This window comes from Brassica napus, chromosome C2, assembly GCF_020379485.1.
Source record: "Brassica napus cultivar Da-Ae chromosome C2, Da-Ae, whole genome shotgun sequence".
Taxonomy (NCBI): Eukaryota; Viridiplantae; Streptophyta; class Magnoliopsida; order Brassicales; family Brassicaceae; genus Brassica; species Brassica napus.
In genome coordinates, this window is record NC_063445.1 from 25,454,425 (window position 1) to 25,476,258 (window position 21,834).

The following is a 21,834-nucleotide window of genomic DNA, read 5'->3' on the forward strand; positions in this document are numbered from 1 at the left end:
GTTTTGACTATAAGCTTTGAAGCTTGAGGTGAAAAAAGAAATGAAAAATCTTCTGTGACCCGACCCGTTACTGAATGCTCGGATTAATTGAGCCCAGGCCCATTAGATGTTTCGAGGAACAAAGGCTCGTTTACTATTTTCAAAAGCCCTTTTTCCGGAGCTGTCTTTTTTTTTTTAATAATTTTGCTGCCAGTGTCACTCGGTTGTCGTGTTGAATTTACACACTATTACAAACAAATTGTATGTCTGGACCACGATCACGTGCTGATAAATATACACCGAGGTTAGAAATGGATGCCGTTAAATAAGTGCATTATTGGAAATAACTTAACTAAATCTATGAGAAACCCTAACCACTACTTTCACTCAGTCGCTTGATGTACAAAGGGGGACCAATCTCTTTCTTTTAAACAATTTGATCCGTTTTTTAGTTCTCTCATCTACTTCCATATACTGTTACATCTACACTAAAAATTAACATTCTTTTGTTTTTGTCTTCAACCAATAAAAGATTGATTCATATATGTAAGTTTTAGTACTAGTTTAACATTTATGTATTGACAATATGCATTGATATTCTTTCTATAAGAGGAGAGTATCTTCTTATGTGGCGTGTAGAAGCCATATTACTTGTATTTCTATTAGTGATTAGCCTTATACTCAATTGGGAAATTAGATATTTACATAGAACTATATTGAAATATAAAGATATAAGGTAAATACAAGTGAGATATCTTATCCTAACAACTCAAACATGATATTTGCTTTTACTCATGATTGGTTTTAAGGGGTTGAGAGAAGTGAAAATGCAAAAAAGGTCCTTTCTTATGATCTATAGAGGCGCAAATGTGATTCAATTTTGTTTTTGTTTTTATCCACATACAATTTTTGCTCACATTGTCTCACTGTTTGATATTGACGTGTTGGGAGATTTACAGGATATGATTTATGAAAAGAGGATTGAGATAAAGAAAATAAGTGTCCATCAATCATAATCGAGTTAGGTATAAGCAGAACGATGCATTTCAAAATCTTTTGTTCGATACTAGTCTCTCACTTTGACCATAAACTTTACAATTACAATGATATGATGTGTCGAGTCTTTGGACTCTTCGTGTTTCTTGACCCATTATTTCCCCCTTTTCAAAATAATTAATTAACAATTAATTTACTCGCAAACTATCCTTCCAAACTTAACCTAACCTATTTATAATGGTAATCAATGAAAATGCCTAACATTTGACCTACGAGATAACTTTCAGTATACGTACCATCGGAACCACATTGCGTCATAAGTAGGTAATAATAAAGGGAATATATATAAAAATAAAGTTATGGCTAGAGAAAGGAAAAACGATAAGCTAATCCTACGAGGACGTAGAGCTTTTGTGAAACAAGAAGTGCGACGTATTAAGCAAAGTATCATAGGGGGTGATCCTGATTTTTGGATCAGCTACTGACCTACAGGTACTACTGAAATTTTTATATATATAAATTAAACAAAATTAGTTTGAATGAGAGAGACTGAAAGAAGAGATCACATGTGATGAGTCAGACACTGTACAGTTTTAGAGTAACTTCCATATTCTCCTCTGTCATTTTAACTCGGCCTAAATCAAGCAATCTATAACAGTACTAGCTAATCATTATTGTCATTAGTAGTATCAGCTCACAGATACATGTCATATTAATTAATACCAGTGTACAAAAAAAAACTAAACCTATTTAGACGTTCATCAATATGTATTTACTATATAGAATATATCAGTTGTTTGTAGATGTGTACACTGTACATAATTCTACAAATTGTAAGGAAAATTCTATATTATGAAATGAGGAAATATTCGCTACTGACGAATGATAGTTACATCCCATGCAAGTAGTGATCAAATACCTAAAATTAGCATAGTTCTGCAGGAAGGTAGTTTGGTGTGAATGCCCTATATTACTATCCGTTTACATTCATATACGCCAATTAACAAATCACATGTTACGTGTGGACTAGTAATTTAATTGACCTTATCGAAAATCTAGCTAGCTTTAGCGTCCTAATATTGTAGAGAGGGGTTGAATCTAGTGGAATTGGAACAATATCATCTCAGTGAAAACCATAGATATCATGTAAAACAAATGCATGTCCAGTTTGGTATATTCATAAATTTAATACATGAATATGATTTAAAGCCGCCAAGATTTTTTTAACTAATTTGTTCCATCTTTTCCGAGATGTTGGTTATAAATATATTTGAGTTGAAAATTAAGTTCACATATGGAGAAATTCAACTGGGTATAGTATAAAAATTATTTGTTTTATTGAAATATGTTCTTAAATCTTTGATCAGTGGAACAGGAAACCTAGTTAAGTCATCTTTAGATCCGGCAAGCAAACGTATAAACGGGGAAAAAGCAGCTTCGAGCTCAACACCAACCAGAAAGCTAATTCAATATCAAACCCAAAAATATTGTATTTAATCAAAAATGGATTTTTGATCAAAGTACTATATTTCGTAACCCACTGAAAAAGAGAGATAATTAATAACACATAAAATCCAACTAAGCGAATTCAAACTGACACAAAGAGATCGATCCTACGCAATGAACCAAGAAAGAGGTGTAGAAATGGTTTCACGATAAAAAAAAATTCTAACGAATAACCACAAGAGGAAACTGAGAAAAGTGCAATAATCAAAACATAAATTAAAAGATCAAACTTTAGAACTGGAACAATAGTACAAATCTCATTGATGTTATTATAAAATACGGATCACGCGTACGATGTGCATCTTAATCATCACCTTTATAAGTAGCAACCTATAACTAAGGGAGTTTGATCAAATTGCACGAAATTTCAAAAAGATAAAGTTGAGTACAACAACAAAGAAAGACATCTTATCACTATAACGTTGTAAAGATGAAGTAATATTCAGTAGTCTGAATCTAATCTCAAGACCTCGGAGGTGTGAAGAATGGCGTACCAGCGATGAAGGAGTTCAGCTGAGAAGGATAAAGCGACGAAGGATCGATCATTAATCCATTGTTAGTGTTTGCCGCGACAGTGACCGCCGTTTTAGCAGCTATCTCTTCGGCATTGGTGGTTGTGGCAGTGGAGGCAAGGAGGTCAAGTTGGTGATGGTGATCTTGATCTAGACCTTGGTCATAAAGAATGCCTTTGAAGACATGTCCTCCTATGTTCACAGCCGTTTGATAAGCATATTCTTGTTCATCTTCATCATTCTCCATGGAGCTCACTCGAACGCATCGGAAAACCGCCGGTGAACTGACTTCCGGTGGTAAGTTTTGACTCTCCTCAAACCCTAAATTTCATTAATGATTATAAGAAAAAATTAAAACAAACTAAGTTTTTTCGGCCTCTTTTGGTAACATGTTCTTGATTTTATATCCAATGTAGAAAAAAAAAATCTTTAATTGTTTTTTGAATTGAGTTTTACATGGATAAAACCCTTTTATGTCGTCAGGTTTACTAAGAAACAGTAACTTAGACAAAATAAAGCAGCAATATTCACACGCAAATGATTTTGTACTTCTCCACAAACTTTCATAATTAAAGCTTTGACACTTTTACTATCAATTTCGTTAGCTTAATTCATTATCATCAATTCGAAAACACACACACCCTGATCAAATTTTACCTGAATTGGAATTAGCATTCACCAAACGGGTAGCAAGAGCCGATCCACTGCCACCACTACGGTCTTTATCATCATTATCACCACCATTTGCTTCTCGTAGGCGTTTTGCTTTTGCGTTTTGCGTTTCTCGGCTGGTGGCTGAATGGTGCTGCAAGGAAGCGAGTTGAGCTAAACGCTCACGGCGTTTAGCAGCAGGAACCCAAGTGCTCTTAACGTGAGTCTGACAGTGAAAGCCTCGGCTTTTACAACAAGTTCTACATCTCAAATGAGGACAATCTTTCTTAGCTTGATTCCCACAATCTTGACAATTCATACCTCCTTGCCTTGTCACCGAGAATCCTCCGGGCTCATGATCGGAGACGACGTTGAAGTATAAGCTCCGGCTCCGGTTATTGTTGTTGTTGTTGCTGCTGCTTGGGACCATTCCAAAGGAGTATAAGTTTGTAGAAGCTGTGACATGATGCTGTTGTTGTTCTTGTTGTTGTTGGAAGTATTGTGGAGGCCAAATCTCGAAACCCTTGTTGGTGTTATAGATCTCGTCTTTGTAAAGATAAAGATAATTGCTCTTGTCTTGTTGATGATGGTCTTTGTCTACATGATGATGATGATCTTGCTTGTTGTTGATGTTGTCTCTCCCTCCTAGATAGAAGAATCCTGCCATTTCCCTCCCAAGTGATAATCCACATCACACACACAACATACCCCAAAGAGATCCAAGAAAGAGTCGGAATGTTTTCTTTGCTAGGAGAGATTGAGAGTAAATGATGTGGAAGATTGGATTAATTAAGAGAACGCAAACGCTACCATAGAATTAGTCTCTCTTCTTCATTTTAAGACAGTAAATTGTTATCTCTGAAAGTGGTAGTTGCTGAGTTTTCTCTGGAGAGAGAGAGAGAGAGAGATGAGGTATTTAAGACATAGAGAGTCTCATGAAGATCTTTTGCTTTGGAGACTTCACTACAGTTATCTTCCAGCTTGAGTGGATCCCCATCACATAAATATCACTCACTATATATGTTTAAATGAGAAAAGAAAAAGAAAAATATGCTGACACATTATTTTATATAATTTTCTTAGAATAATCATGCAATATGTTTATTTTCATGGCTTCAACTGCAGCATTCGAAAAAAAACTTGTGCTTTGAAACATCGATCCAAACCAATACAAAATTGTATAGAAATTGAGATTTCACTATTTATTCACTATAGCGATCATATTTATTCTCTACATCTTTTATCAGTATATTCATAATCCTCTGTTACCATCATATTTATTCTCTACATCTTTTATCAGTATTTTCATAATCCTCTGTTACCACCGAAATACATGAAAAGGTTAAAATTAAATTATACTTCACTATATATATATATATATCAGTATAGTTATATATAGAGAAAATCTCTTGGATAGCTCTTTTTAGATTATTTCACAAAAATAGCTTTTCAAGAAAAAAAATGACCAAAAAAAGTTTTATTGAAGAGTAAAATATGCATTTATACACATTGGGTTAACTAATCTTGACTTAGGGTTTAGAGTTAAGGGTGGGTTTTGAGATGGAGTTTCAAATTTCAAAAAATAAAAAAGAAAAAAAGAAATATTAAAAATTTCAAAATAAAAAGAGATTATTTTGATCATTTTATTTTTTGAAGGCTATTTTGTGACAAAAACTTAAAAATAGCTATTTGAAAGAATAGCCTTTATATATATACATGCATATACATATATATTAAATAAAGTCATCGAAATTAAATTATATACAGTTATAAAATATTTTAATTGATGTAAATATCTACATGCGTTCAAAAGCTTTCAATAATTTATTAGTTATGTTCATCTATGCAAGTTTTCTACTGATCATCACTTTATTTCTCTAATTTTTTTTAAAGCATCGTATTTCAAATTATTAAAAGTATTATGAAATGAACTAGCACATCTAAAATGAAGAACTTAACGTGATAGATAAAACTAATTTGATTTGGTTTAGTTAAAATAAAATAAATATTTATATTTGGTTTAATTAAAATAAAAACTATTTATACTTCAATTTAAATTTACAAGAATATATATAACTCGATATACTCTTAAAACAGTAATTGAACTATTCTAGTTTTCTATATCCAAAAGATCTAACTAAAATAAAGACATCTATATTATTAAAATAGAATTACAAATATAAATTCACCCTAAAATTTACAACTTATTTACAAATCAATGCTACTGAAGTATTAAATAACCCTAACTTTAAGTAATTATTGTCTTTTCCTTTTTTGTCAAATCATTTCCTAAACAATTTTAGCTAAATTTTTGTGTTCAACATATTTCCTAAACTGATTTAGCTAAATTTTAGGAAAATTCAAGTTTAAAAAATGATTTTTAAACATATTATGTAATTTATTTTGATAAAATAATATTATATAATATTTCTCAAGTATCATATAATCCATACATACTTAGCTTGTAAGGCCTAAACTATATGTATTTCGAATATTTCTAAAATATATGTTTAACCATTCAACAATAAAATCTATATATGCTATGATTTATTATTGAACTACTTGTAGAATAATCAAGATTTTTATAACCGAATATTCATTTTTAATATATCTAAATGTCACCTAAAATATATATTTCTAATATTTCTAATATATATTTTTAATCATTTCTGTTTTTTCTGGACAACTTTTTTTTTGGGCAACCTTTAATCATTTATGTTACTATTAATTATTCACAACAATAAAATCTATCTATATTAAGTTTTAAATATCATTGAATTACTTGGAGAATAATATTTAATGTTTATAACTGAATATTTTTTATTATGTATATAAATCTCGACATATGGTCTATATCTATTACAAATATTTAAGATATTATTACATTTGGGAAACGATTTCGTGTTAAAAAAAATATAACTCAAACATATCAAAGGATCAATATTTGTCGAAGGTTTAGTTTGGCGCACGGTCGATATTTTTTTACTATTTAATTATTGTTTTTATAAACATTTTAAAATATAAAAATATTTAAAATATTAAATAATAAACATTTAAATAATTTTGCGTATATAAAAAATGAAAATAAGTATCTGCACGGACGTACCGATCAAGCTCTAGTATTTTTTTATAAGACAACTATCAACCTAGACGCAAATTACAAAATTAACCATTAGTCTATTTAGAACAAAAAAATATATAGTTGAATTCAAAAGATTATATGCTATTTAATATTATTCAAATGATAAAAAATCGACTACATATTACATATTTAAAATCATGTATCGATTTAAAATAATATTAATAATTTAATATGTTATAAAATAATTTAAAATAAAAGTAAAATATCGATAAAATATTTATATCTTCAACGTAGCAAGAAAAAAACAGTTAGGACTACTATATATGAATGGTAATAAAATACCACGTGTTTGAACAGGGAGTTTTTCTACATTCCTCTCTCCCCCGCAAAACCCTCCCAACCGTTAGTTTATCTTTCCTTTTTTCCCTTTAGTATGTAAACAATAAAAGAAAGGAAAAAAATAATTGTTTTTTTAACATTAATACCAAAAAAAAATTGTTCTCAAAGGATTACGGAAGTAACGTCACGTTGTTTTGACATTTTATCGTCACGGACGGTCTTATCGTGGGGGTTTACAGCTTAAATACGGCGATTAGACCTTTGACGCAGTCGAAAATATAACTTTCAACGAAGCCTACGTGTGCTAATTTCTCTGTAATTTATGTTTTTACTCGTCTAACCAGGGTTACGTGGCTTTAATAAAGTGTATATACATTTTTTTCCCTTTTTGAAGGCATTAATAAAGTGTATATACATATTTTTCCTTGGCATTAATAAAGCATAAAGGTTACAGCTTATGAGGTGATACATTCAAGGGTATGAAAACTTGCTTTTTAACGGTAATGAAAATACCCGTTGTCAAAAAAAAAATAACGGTAATAAAAATACCAAGCAAAATTTCAGTTTACTCATTTTTGTATATGTTACTCAATTATATAGAATCTGTTTTTTTTGTAAGTTCACGTTTTCTTAAAAAAAATTCGAAAACTAAAAAAACTCTGGGGTTTGGTGAACAATGGTATAGATTGTAGAGTTTATAATGCAAACCAATGGCGTTTTCCATAATTAAACCTATAACCGGTGCAATAAATATGTATAAAAGAGATAAGTGGTTTTAAGCAACTGAACTACAATATTGAAAATGGACTACAATAAAATTATATTTTCAAAAAAAAAACTACAATAAAATTATGTGCGCTGAAGGATTTTTTGCTGGACAGCTAGCGATCCCTAGTCTAATGTTTAGCTCACGAGTCATTATTATGTGATCGTGAATGAATGTGATCGTCTTCCATTCTTACCCAAACCATTACATGAATACTATGTATTTTTGGTAATAAATGAATACTATGTATTTTCTGTACATTTAGCTTTTAGCTTTTAGTTTCATCTTTCAAAATTTTGAACACTATTAAACAAGATTTCAGAACCGTTTTTCTCCTTATTTACAAATGGGGAGCAACGTAATTACACCAAATCAACCCATATATTAACATAATAATATGTAATATACATATAAATATATAAATATATAAAAATATACATATAATTTTTTTAAAATATACATATAAGTATATATTTATGTGTAATCATGACAATATATATACTCTTTTGTGAAAGAAACCGCCGTGGTTTTATCTGAAACTGGCTTCTATTAATTATCGTTTCTCAAATATCTTATATAAATACGTAGCAATTGGTAAATGTTCTGTAAATTCACTGCAGATTACGTATTCATTCATAAACTGAATTGACAGTAGAACCCAAGTAAGCAGACCCACTCTAGTGTCTTTCATCACGTGGAACCGCGTGTATTAGCGGCGCAATTTGCATTTGATAATGATCATTAGGCGCAATTGATATTAAATAAATTATTTTCAAGTTTATATTTGGGTGGATGTCCTTTTTAGTCTCATGGGGCTGACAAAGAATTTATTACTAGTTATTTTCTTTTGCATGTATCTAGTTTAGATGGGTTCGAATTTTAATATATTGTCGGCTTCTCTCTTTTTAGAGAGAGAGAGTTGTTCTCTCGATTTCTCTTCTTCCTATCTCCCTTAAATCTTTCAGAAGAAGAGATCTCGCCGACTGTTTTTGTTTTCCATCTCCGGATCTTCCAGTTATGGTTCCCGATTGATCGGGCTTTGACTCCGGGAAGTAGCAGTTCTCTCAATGTTATCTTCGCCGGCTTTTGTCTCCGGGAAGAGGTGTTCCCGTTAAATCTCTTCGCCGGCTCATCTCCGGGTTTTTTCTCGGTTCCGTTTGATCGTCGCTTTTGCCCTTTCTTTGTCCCATCGACTCTCGATCTAATCCTCCAAAGAAGATTGAAGTTCTTTTGGATCGATTGCAGACGGTGGTTTTCTTCCGAAGCGGTGGTCCGGTTGTGCCTTGGCCTTTCGTGAAGACCACTGTGTTGGTCTTTCACTGATCCTTCTCCGCGGGCGGCGGAGCTCCGACGTGACTCTTCTGGTGGAGGTGGTGGTGCTTCGTCTTGACGCGTGTTTTAGAGTCGTTTGTCGCTCAGACACGCGGTGGCAAGTGTCGCTGATCTTCCTCAACGGTTTCCTCTGTTGGGCTGTATGCCCACGGAGTTATGTAAATGAGGCCCGTTTGTTTAGGCCTTATGTTTTATCTTTGTGTTGGGCTGAGTCTCTTTTTGGGCTCTGTCCCGTTTTAATAAATAATTGGCAAAAAAAAAAAAGATGGGTTCGAATTTTCAGAAAATATCGATTATTATATACTATTAATGAAAGCAACTTTATTGAATTTTTTTAATTTATTAAAAATAATTAACATTAGTACCAATAAACAATATTTGTTGAACATTTTCAACGAACTGGGTATAGTCTTTCGTTGTGCTCACTGCTCATATGTGTTAAAATGAAAATATCTGTTGTGAGTATGTGTGACACACACAAATCGCCTATAGAAAAAAAAGTATGTCCCTTAAACATTTTTATATTGGATTGGTTATCCCTTTTTTTTTGAACACCAGATTGGTTATATTTAAAAACTTAATAACAAGTTTTTTAAAATAACTGAATATAAAGTATCTCCCAATACACATACTATGTGAATAGCTATATCAAAATTCCAAACAATATTTTTTTTAGTAAGAAATGTTTACTCTATGTACATTTTAGTTATTTCATACAAATATAAATATGAATTATATAAAACTATTTTCTATCAAATAAACTAATTTTGAAAATCAATGTTCCACCTCCGCTTGAGATTTTTTTATAGTTCTGATGCATATATTAGATTATTTCATACATATCAGCCCTATCAGGTCACGAGTGACTTTTGACTTCTCAATTCTTGTAGCTAGATTTGATCAAATCTTGGTTATCAACAGACCAATTAATACCCAACCAATTTCACAGTATAAATTCTTACCAGTACCATCAGTAATATACATATAAACTTACAGTAATATCCTTGAAGAGGATCATTGAGGACTTGAGTATATAATTTTTTCTTTTTATGATAACAAAGTTACGTGTAGCAGACCAATTAGAAATTGTGATTCCAAAACGCTCAAAATATAAGACCTAAAGTTAAAAAAAAAAAATCGAGATGCATGCGATTAGTTGTAAGAACCTACAACACGAAACGAACAACATTTGTTCGCATGTCACAGTCAAAAGTAAATCACAGAAACTTAAGACAACAAAACGAACAACATTTGACCGTAGATCTCAGCATAGTTGACATCAACATGCAAATGAATATTTATGCAGTTTTCAACAAGTTATGGGGTAGAAACTACAGAATTACCATTAGGAAGTTGGGTGAATCGAATTATTTGTTTCACATTCCGGATGAAGCCTCTAGGACTTGGGTACTTCAAAGGGATATGTGGCATATTGATGACTGTTTAATGTTTATTGCTCCGTGGACTCCTGAAGCAACTTTGGCTATCCCTGAGATCAAAACTATTCCTATATGGGTGACTTTAAAGAAGATACCTAACATTCTTTACTCAATTCCAGGAATTAGTCACATAGGTTCTGGATTGGGAGCTCCAATGGCGACTCACAAACCTCGTTTGGATCCCATTCACATGGGAGAAGCAAAAATTCTAGTTGAAGTTGAGTTGAATTAAGTTTTCCCGGCAAGGATCGCTGCAACTGATACAACAGGTTTTCTTTCTATGGTGGATATAGAATATGCGTGGCTACCCACTAATTGTAGTAGATGCGGACAGTTAGGACACAAAGTGAAGCGTTGTCTGCAATCTGACAATGGTGAGGTGAAGAATGGCTTTGAAAAAGAGTCTATTGCTCCTATTTTTGATCAGTCTCTTGCAAAACAATCACTAGCTCTAGTACATGTCACTGCTTCTAACATTGAGGATGTCCATACCCCATCAGCTTCAGTTGCTAACAATTCTGATCCTATTGAGTCTTCTACTCCTTCAGGCATGGAGGTATCTCTTTCTAACACTCTCCTCGCTGATCCAGTTAATCCAAACGAGGATTATCTTCATTCACTCGCGATAATCTCGATACTTGAGAACATGTGTATGTCTCCAACAGTTATTTGCATCAACGACCCTATGGAGTCTCCGATCTTGGAGTCTGCTCAAAAGTTATCTTCAGTCACCACTCCTATTGCTAACACAATTTCTACGGTCCAAAGGGATGGTAGTAGAATAGCTGAGCCTGACTTTGGCTCTAACAAATTGCTTTATTGTTCAGTGCGGAGGAAGAAGAAGATTCATCAGATTTGGAAGAAGATCCGGATTCGATGGATCTCATGACACTTCCAGGCAAAAGAATCCTTTGAGAAAAGCCGGTTAAACCCTCAACAAAGGCTAAGGAGATGCATTGGCATTCAACATGTCGCGGACGGGGAAACAGAGGACGTGGGAACCGTGGTGGACGTGTTTAGAGTTGTTCTGCTGCGAACTCAGTATCAATTAGAGCTTGATCTGATTGTTTCTGGTTCATATCATGTTCCCTTTATTTTGTAAAAGCTTTTTAAAAACTGTACGACTTCGGCCGTAACTTTAATAATAATATGGTGTAAAAAAAAACATGCAAATGAATATGGCAAAAGCATTTTATTTTATTTTGTTGAGAAAATATATGACATGATTTTATTCAAATACTTAAACGTATTGATGACCAATAATATATAATTATATACCTGGTTGATATTTCATAATATAAATTGTTTTCGCAAAATATTTTGGTTTAAAAATATAAATAATTTTCATATTTCAATACAACTTTTGTGTCTATTAAATATTATATAACCAATTAAATATGCATTTTATTTAATAAATTATATCTAATTAAATATTAAGTTATATTTTTGAAATATAACAATTTTTTTAATTGTTGTGATTTGAGCCAAAAAAGCTAACTTTATGAAACAACGGGATTATAAGTTACCAGCAAAAATAAAATAACTGATCGTATTTAGGGGCCCGAGACATGAGTCTTCTGTATTTTAAAATTTCTTGTTGACTAAATCACTATTTTGTCTTTATTTGTCAATGTTATAACTTAAATTTAATAGAAAACCAAAGAGCTTCCTAACTTTGATGGCTCGGGATCTCCATGATTAAACTAGTTGCCTAATGTCCCTTTTGTCTTTTTCTTTACTTTATTCTTCCTTTGTTCTTTTTTTTTCTCATTTATATTTTTGATCTTATCGTTTTGATAAATCTGACGGGATTAGTAGCTCGCACTGGTTTTTTGACTGTGATATTTTTTTAAAGAGACGTACATACTTCGCGGGATTGATCCGTTATGATTTTCAATTAACTGTATAAGGTAGATTATAAAATACCTAATGTCCAAAAAAAAATTAAACAAGCGATAAATGTGCATCGACTAAAGTAATTGAAAATATATGTAAATAAGCTGCTAACTCATTCACGTCCTTTGGTATAAATTCGCCCTGCGACTTTGCCCCGAACCGAACCAGCCGAACCGAATCGAACCGACATTTTCGGTTTTCGGTTCTGTTATGTTTTCGAGTTCGGTTTGGTTCGGTACGATTTAAAAAAAAATAATTCGGTTTTCGGTTCGGTTCGGTTTTTGGTTTTTTTTTTTTGGAAAACCCGAAATTAACCGTAAATAACCGAAAATCCGAATCGAAAATAACCGAAATAACCGAAAATAACCGAATTTAACCGAAAAATCCGAACTTTTTTAAAAACCTATACCGATATTAACCGAAAATAATAAAAAAAATCGGTTATTTTTGGAAATTTAGGTGAAAACCGAAATAACCGAAAACCGAACCGAACCGAACCGAAATTTAATTCGGTTACTTTCGGAAATGGTTTTTAAAATTTTGGTTAACCGAAAACCGACGGTTCGGTTCGGTTTGGTTTCGGAAAACCGAAGTCGCAGGGCTAGTATAAATGCTTTCAAGTTATATTTTAGGATCCACCAACAATGAAATTGCTATATGTAGTTATGCGTAGGAAATGAGGTTGTACAACATGTCCAAATGATCAACAATGTCATCCAACACTCTTTTTCTTTCCAAAAACCACACAAAATCATCATATTTTTAAAAGGATGTACTGAATGTGCTATTTATAGTTTTTTTCTAAATGTGTTTTTCGGAGACTCAAGCTTTCCACCGTAGCACCATACATGTTTTGAAGTTTAAGTAATGCTGATTAATAAACACCACAGCTTACTTGGCCGTATATCTTGAGACGAAAACTGATGTTTATCATAGAATTGTGTGCACTGCATTGTGAAAGCCAGTTCAAAAAAAAAAAATTGTGTGCATTGCGATGATTTTTAGGGATGGTATATATGAGATTGTTATTTTGTAGCCGAATTGTAATACAAGATGTTACTATTATATTTTCAATAAAAGGACGATTTTATACTCTTTTATCACCTCCCACAAGTCAGGCAGAGAGTGGAGAAGGAGCAAAGGTCATCTTAGGAAAAGTTCAACAATAAAGATTAACTCCAATTATTATTGTGTTGTTGGCTTTCACTCTCGAGCCTTGTGCTCACCTTTCTTCTCGCTGCATCTTTCTCCTCTCTGTTACATATATACTACTAGCCAATCATTGTTCTCAGTTCTCACTAACAGTATTTTCCCGACAAATAATTTATTGATATGAAAATAAAGAGAAAATGTGTTAGGCAACATGATGGAGACCCCAATCATGTGTTTTGATTTTTTTCTGCATTGGTTGTTTATTACTCCCTCCGTTTCATAATATAAGTAGTTTTGGCTAAAAGCGCGAAGATTAAGAAAATTATTATGTTTTTAAAAAGTATTTTATAATAAATAGGTTAGATATAATTTAACCAATAAAAAATAAGTCTATTTAATTTGATTGGTCACACTGTATTCAATAAATGTAAAAGTTACCTAGAAATACGAAAACTACTTACATTTTGAAACAAAAAAATTTTCCTAAAACTACTTACAATATGAAACGGAGGGAGTAATAATCTATTTAAATCATTTGATTCATACTCAAATCTCTTAAAATTATAGTTAACTAGTTTATTTCATTGGTTATTTTAAGTAATAATTTATTTAGACAAATTTGTTTATAAAATTGATTTAAAACGTATATTATTTATTTATATATTATATTCTATAAAAACTTTCCGTGAATATTATAATATATTATTTAGTTTACATATCAAAATTATTATAAACAAATTTGTCTAAAATATTTTTTAAAACCAAGTACTATTTTGGAATTGTTATATTTCAATAAATTGATGAAAAAGGTTTAAAAGTTGAAGTAAATGTTCAATGATACTAAATGAAAGTTTTTATTTTTTTCCAACAAATATAGTACAACGCATTCATCCGTTTTTATTTTCTATTTAACTAAAACTTGTATTTTTAAGTATTATCTTAAAATATTTTGAACCTTTTTAACACTCAGTCTAGCCTGGGGCATATGATTTGAAACCCAAAAATTAAACCAGAACATAAATAAAAAACAAAACTGAAACTAGAACAAAATTTACAAAACCCTGAACATGTATTATTTCTTTAAATCTGAAAATAAAAAACCGAACCAAAATTGAATGGATAAATATCCAAATATAGTAAAATACTAATTATTTTTAATTTAAAAATAGCTATAATTTATAAAAAAAATATTCAAAAAAAACTGAACTACTTGAATATTTTCAGTTTTTAAGGGTTTTAACTAGGATTTTCACAAGTTTTTTTATTTCATTTTTTTCTTTAAACTCGAAGTAAATCGGAACCATTTTTAATTCGGTTATATTTCAGGTTTTATAAAAAACGGACATGAATCCGACATTAATTATTCGAACCAATCCGTTCTAAAATCATAAGGTTCCTAAACAGGTCCTAAACATTCCAACCAAAATAATTGGACCCGCGAGCGGAACCTTAAACCCGAAATACCCAACTCTGATTTAATCAACAATGATAATTTGATAAATTAGTTGATCTGCATTTTCTGCATATTACTTGATTTGTATTATCTATTGATTTGCATATTTTGAACATCGTCACCCATTCGAAGTCTTTATGATAATGTCTATTTCTATATTATATACACATCTGATTAAAAGTCATTGTTAAGATCATAGATAATTAATTCAACTAGAAAGAACACTAACCATTTTGTCAAATGTCATTGGTTCGAGTGATTGTTGAGAAGAAACTAATATTACATAATATGGTTTTGGTCTTATAAAATTACAGATTTTGGCCTCGAATTTTCTGGGATTCACAAAAAGAAAAAATAATTTTAAGTGAAAACCTTTTTAATCAGTTAATAATAAGATGTGGATTCTGATTTTAAGAAATAGTATAAAGTAAAAAGATTGACGGAAATAACCAAAAAAGTTCATTAAACCTAGAACAAATGAGGACGTTGATAAGTATACAACATATGATGCAAGATCTAGACTAGTACATAGCTTTTTTTTTTTTTGGGCAAAGACTAGTAAATAGCTAGAATGTACAATTTCGTATATTTTTGTTATGTACGATACTTACCGACCACTGAAACTATCTGTAAAAAATAAGACTCGAGCTTAAAAAGGACTCCACTTTACCAACCATAATATAAAGTATAAAACCTTCGATCAATAAACGAAATTACTATGAAATAAATTAGTATTACATTAGCTCTGGATCGACAAATTCATAATGATATACATGTAGAAAGTTTTTATTTAGTTATTTTCTCTTTTTCTCATCAGAGCCGTGCGACTTTTATAGCTGCCCTAAGCGAAAAATACAAAAAATAAAATTATTTAAAATAATACATCAAAACTAATAAATAATATTTTGTTGACAAAAATCAGATTTGTTATATAACAAACAATTAAATAACTAAATTAGCAAAGATAGTTCTAAAATATAACATTATATATTCATACTAGAAAATCCATAATAAAAAAAAATTCATTTTAAATGGCCTTCATAATTATTTTGTACAGATAAAATAATCAAGTGACTCAATGTTTTTAATTGATATATTCAAGCAAAGATAAATGGATTACTATACAAACTTAAAATAATCATACAATAAATAGAATTACAAATTTGCGATAAATGTTGAGAAATAATATATTATGCTTAGAAGTGATTACTACAAAAATACGAGAAAATACGAGAAGACAATGTTGATAACTTGTAAACTTCTAGTCATGTTAGTTATTTATTATCTTAACCACGTGCTAGTGGTTCAGTGGTTAAACTCAATCTGGGATATCATGAGTTCGAGTGCCGCTGGGAGGTGATTATCTTGATGGACCTTCGGGTCCAATACAAAAAAGCCTGCTAACGTGTGGCTACTGGTGGAATTTACATGGGTTGATCACTAGCCCTTCTGGATGCGTCGGCGGGCTCCCTGGATAAGTTCCGGTGGACGATCATTGGCGTTAGTCGAATCCTCTCGAAGCTCCGGATACCAGGATCATACGAAAAAAAAAGTTATTTATTATTTGTCCCATATTATACTTTTAATAGATCTTTGAGTTTAGGTTCAGTTTGACTTTTAATGGGCCGTGAGTTTGGGTTCGATTAAAAAAAATGAATACTAGCATTGCATATGATGACACAACTAAAGATTTGATTTGATGCATTTTGAGAAATTGATGCGCTAAGCGAAAGTTTCTTTTCTTACTAGGCAGGCACGGCACCGTTCCTCTTCTATATGTCGATGTCTATGTAACACCTGAGTAAACATGAAGTAGATTAATTAGCTTGAATGGATGAAGCGTTTTAATTACTATTAGAAGAAAAAAAACATTTCCCCCCACCATGCCTTCAAGGCCATTATTTTTGCTTAAAGCTAAGTTATAATTATGCTCTTTCCGCCAGAAACGGGTTTTTGTCTTGTTGAAAATAAAGGAATGAAGTGACTCAAAGCGTCTTCCTAAAGCTAAGATATTCGATTTACTGCGTTAAGAATACACTTTATTCCAATATATATAACGCGAAAATAGTTTGAAAATTGGACGAGGGAACAAAAAATACTAATTTCATGTCCCTACTATATATTACTACTAAAATATTAGCATATTAAAGTTGTTGTGCAATCACCTACTTCATCCGAAGTTTTCCACGAAAGTATATTTTAAATGTATTCGAAACAATGAAAACATAATAAGAGAGAAAATAATGTACATGGTGATGTGATTGTAAGTTTGTAACTGTGGTTCGTGAATATATGACAAGTTTTTTTTTTTTTTTTTTTTTTGATCAAAAATATATGACAAGTTAAGTATAATAAGCAAGTCTAATTCTGAAACCCTAGTTGACGAACACTGCATGCCAATAGTAGAAACAGTACGTACGATCACGAGACCAAACTTATACGTACTTTAGTTTCTTAGGATCCTTCCACTTGTAGGCACTAGCCCCTTGCCACGTGGTCCCCATCCATTAGCTTTATGGGCCTCATGAAGCCCGCGGGGCCCATGTTCCCATCCATGCACATGCTTCACATTAGGCTCTAGCTATGTTAGTGTGTATATTTTAAAATACTAACTTTAATACGCATTTTTAAGTACAAATAAACGTATAAAATAATAGGCCTATATATGTGCCTTTTAGTGGAAGAAACGGCCGAAGAAAAACGTTGTGGCCACCACGAAGGTTGCAAAAACTCATTGTCATTTGCACGTGATGACCACCTTCTCCCAGTGTCTTATAATATGTGTGTATTATATAGCTCGCATGTATAAATATATACTTTATAGAATTCAGATAGTTATATACTTGAGTGTAGGACCATTCACGAATCTTTAGCACTATACTCTAGTTCGAAGAATCTACATTATAATAAGGCATTGTTCGCTCTTCAGCGCACCACGTCAGCGTTTTGTGGGTCATACTTTTAAAAACTATAAAAAAGTGTCAAGTCCATGGTTCAAACCTGAGTTATTAAGATATAAACACCAACATTTATACCACTAAACTAAAAGATACTTTGTACATTGGTGGCCGAAACTAATATATATTTATGAAGGCCGCAAACCTTTGTTTCTTCGGTTTCCTCTGAGGGCCGGACCTACAAGTGTATGATGTTCATTTTTAAATGAGATTCATCACGTTATATGAAAAAAAACTCAAGTTTGCAATAATTATAGTTTTCCCATATTGTAAACTGTCGCTGTTTAACATGAGTTATGATTCTTTTCATCATTGTCTCAGACAAGTCTGAGTTACAGAGTTGCGACGTGTGTCTGTTCACTACAAGAAAACACAAGCTCAACGAGGAAAATTAACGAGGAATATTTTTCCTCGTTAATTTACGTCGACTTTACGAGGAAATTACGCGAAAAAATAAAATCAGCGTTATTTCCTCGTAAAGTAACGACGAAACAGTTTTGTCGTAAAGTCGATGTAAAGTGACGTGGCTTTTACGAGGAAAGCGTATTTCCTCGTACATTCCATGTAAACTTAGCGTTTTCTTTACGAGGAAATAATTTACGTCTACTTAGCGAGGAAATTTTGAATCCACCAACTTTGTTTGTCACATGTTTTTTTTTCGGCCACCTAACTAATTTTCGTCGTAAATTCGTAGGAAAATTACAACTACCAGATTCGAAAATTTTCTATAAATAGGGACGTTTGAACATCATTTTAAACACACCAACAAAAAAACGTGAAAGAAAAAAAAATGGCTGGCTCCGGGAATATTTTCGAGTTACGTAAGTGGATGTATATGCATAGAGATGCTAACGTGAGAGTGACGAAAGAATACCTTGCGGGTCTGGAGACATTTATGCATCAAGCAGATTCAACACCGCTCGCCCAAGAAAGTGGTAAGATGTTCTGTCCTTGTCGGAAATGCAACAATTCGAAATTGGCAAACCGTGAAAATGTTTGGAAGCATTTAATAAATAGAGATTTCATGCCAAATTACTATATTTGGTTTCAACATGGAGAAGGTTATAATTATGATCAGAATGAAGCTAGTAGTAGTATAACAATTTTCAGGAAGAACCGGTTGATCATCATTTGCATAATGAACATAGTTACCATCAGGAGGAGATGGTAGATTATGATAGGGTTCATGATATGGTAGCTGATGCATTCGTAGCTCATGAAGAAGACGAAGAACCTAATATAGATGCAAAAAAGTTTTACGAAATGTTAAACGCTGCAAATCAACCACTTTACAGTGGTTGTAGAGAAGGTCTCTCTAATTTGTCGTTGGTTGCTAGAATGATGAATATTAAAACTGATCACAATCTATCTGAAAGTTGCATGAACGAATGGGCAGACTTGTTTAAAGAGTATATGCCGGAAGACAATGTGTCTGCTGATTCTTATTATGAGATTCAGAAACTGGTTTATAGTCTTGGGTTGCCTTCGGAGATGATAGATGTTTGCATCGACAACTGCATGATCTACTGGGAGATGATGAGAAGTTAGAAGAATGTCGATTCTGCAAGAAGCCACGATTCAAGCCGCAATGACGGGGACGTAATAGGGTACCGTACCAAAGGATGTGGTACCTACCAATTACAGACAGATTGAAAAGATTGTACCAATCAGAGTAGACTGCTGGAAAGATGAGATGGCATGCCGCGCATACTCAGACGGATGGTGAGATGACTCATCCATCAGATGCAAGAGCCTGGAAACATTTTAACAAAGTACATCCGAATTTCGCTAGCAATAGCCGAAATGTGTATCTCGGATTATGCACAGATGGATTTAGTTCGTTCGGAATCTCAGGGAGACAATATTCATTATGGCCAGTCTTTCTTACGTCATACAACCTGCCACCGGAGATGTGCATGCAACGGGAGTTGCTATTCTTGATCATATTAATACCTGGTCCGAACCATCCAAAAAGGTTCCTGGATGTTTTCCTACAACCACTGATAAAAGAGTTGAAGGATTTGTGGTCAACAGAGGTGAAGACGTATGACTGTTCAACGAAGACGAATTTTACGATGCGAGCGATGCTTTTGTGGACCATAAGTGACTTTCCTGCCTATGGGATGTTGTCTGGATGGACTACACATGGGAGATTAGCTTCTCCATATTGTAATGGAACGACAAATGCGTTTCAACTGAAGAATGGTAGGAAGACAAGTTGGTTTGATTGTCACCGTCGATTTCTTCCCATTGGCCATCCGTACCGAAGAAACAAGAATTTGTTTAGGCACAAAAGGGTTGTGAGAGAGACTCCTCTTCCATATCTAACTGGAGAACAAATTGAAGCGCAAATCGACTACTACGGAGCTAACGAAACAGTTCGTTGGGGTGGTAATTGGCATGTCCCTCGTAATATGCCTGATTCTTATTGTGTTCATCACAACTGGCACAAGAAGAGTATATTTTAGGAGTTTCCATATTGGAAGGATCTTCTTCTGCGCCACAACCTCGATGTGATGCATATAGAGAATAATTTCTTTGAGAACATAATGAATACAATATTGACTGTCCCAGGGAAGACAAAAGACAACATAAAATCAAGGTTGGACTTGCCGGATATTTGCTCAAGAAGCGAGTTACATATAAAAAGCAATGGACAAGTTCCATTTCCGATATTCAGATTGTCTTCGGAAAAAAAGTCGGTGTTGTTCAACTGGGCACCAGAAGTGAAGTTCCCCGATGGGTATGTTTCAAATCTCTCTAGATGTGTTGAAAAGGGTCAAAAGTTCTCTGGGATGAAGAGTCATGATTGTCATGTCTTTATGCAACGACTACTGCCCTTTGCATTTGCGGAGCTACTTCCAACAAACGTACATGAAGCACTTACAGGTAGTGTTTTATAGCGCAATAATTTTATAACGGTTTAGTTTGCAAAATAATATATGACTAACAATGTGTTTAATTGTTTTTGGAATATAAAAGGCATTGGAGCATTTTTCAGGGATCTGAGCACACACACTCTTAAAGAAGAAGTTGTGGAACAGCTTCAGGAGAACATTCCCATCTTATTGTGCAACTTGGAGAAGATATTTCCTCCCAGATTTTTTGACGTCATGGAGCATCTAGCTGTCCACCTCCCATATGAGGTGTTGCTTCGTGGACATGTACATTACGGATGGATGTATCAGTATGAGCGAGCCATGAAATATTTGAAGGGAAAAACAAGGAACCTCGCCAAAGTTGAAGGTTCTATAATTGCTGGAAGTTTGACGGAAGAAGTTTCTCACTTCACATCATACTACTTTGCGTCAAAAGTACGTACCCGGAGAAGAGCTCCAAGAAGATATGATGATGGTGGTGTTGCGCCAACATATGCAGTTGCTGGTGCTCCAGATCTCTTTAGCCAGATTGGGCGACTCGGAGGGAAGTCAAAAGAGGTTTGGTGGTCGAGTGAACAAGATGCTCATAGTGCACCCACCTATATTCTACTCAATTGCGAGGATCCATTGATGCGTTATTTTGAAAGGTAACATATATGGACACTTCTAAACACATATAAGTATAAATTATATAATTGCGAGAGATTCATTCATATAAAATGTGATTTTACAGCCTATTTGTTTCTCAAGTCGAAGAAACATTTCCTGGTATATCCACAAGTGACGTAGACAAAAGGAAAGATCAACACTTTATTAAGTGGTTGAGGAATCAGGTAATAATTAACTCAAACTCTTTTTTCATACATGATCTGTATTTCAACGTTCTCTTTATTTT

The 21,834-nt window shown here is 32.9% G+C and overlaps 1 protein-coding gene across 1 annotated transcript; it reads right to left on the reverse strand.

Moving 5' to 3' along the window:
* Window positions 1–2,711: 2,711 nt before the first annotated feature.
* LOC106377131 (protein SHI RELATED SEQUENCE 5) lies at window positions 2,712–4,968 on the reverse strand. Its single transcript, XM_013817311.3, has 2 exons — window positions 3,651–4,968; window positions 2,712–3,314 (listed from the first exon to the last, which is right to left on the reverse strand). The coding sequence occupies exons 1-2, from the start codon at window positions 4,309–4,311 to the stop codon at window positions 2,944–2,946; spliced, it is 1,032 nt and encodes a 343-aa protein (XP_013672765.1). The 5' UTR covers window positions 4,312–4,968; the 3' UTR covers window positions 2,712–2,943.
* Window positions 4,969–21,834: the final 16,866 nt, after the last annotated feature.

What these genes read in the sequence shown, in the direction of transcription:
- LOC106377131 (XM_013817311.3), bottom strand. Translation starts at nt 4,311, where the DNA reads ATGGCAGGATTCTTCTATCTAGGAGGGAGAGACAACATCAACAACAAG. An exon ending in GAATGCTAATTCCAATTCAG is followed by an intron (nt 3,315 to 3,650) that starts GTAAAATTTGAT and finishes AATGAAATTTAG; the next exon opens with GGTTTGAGGAGAGTCAAAAC.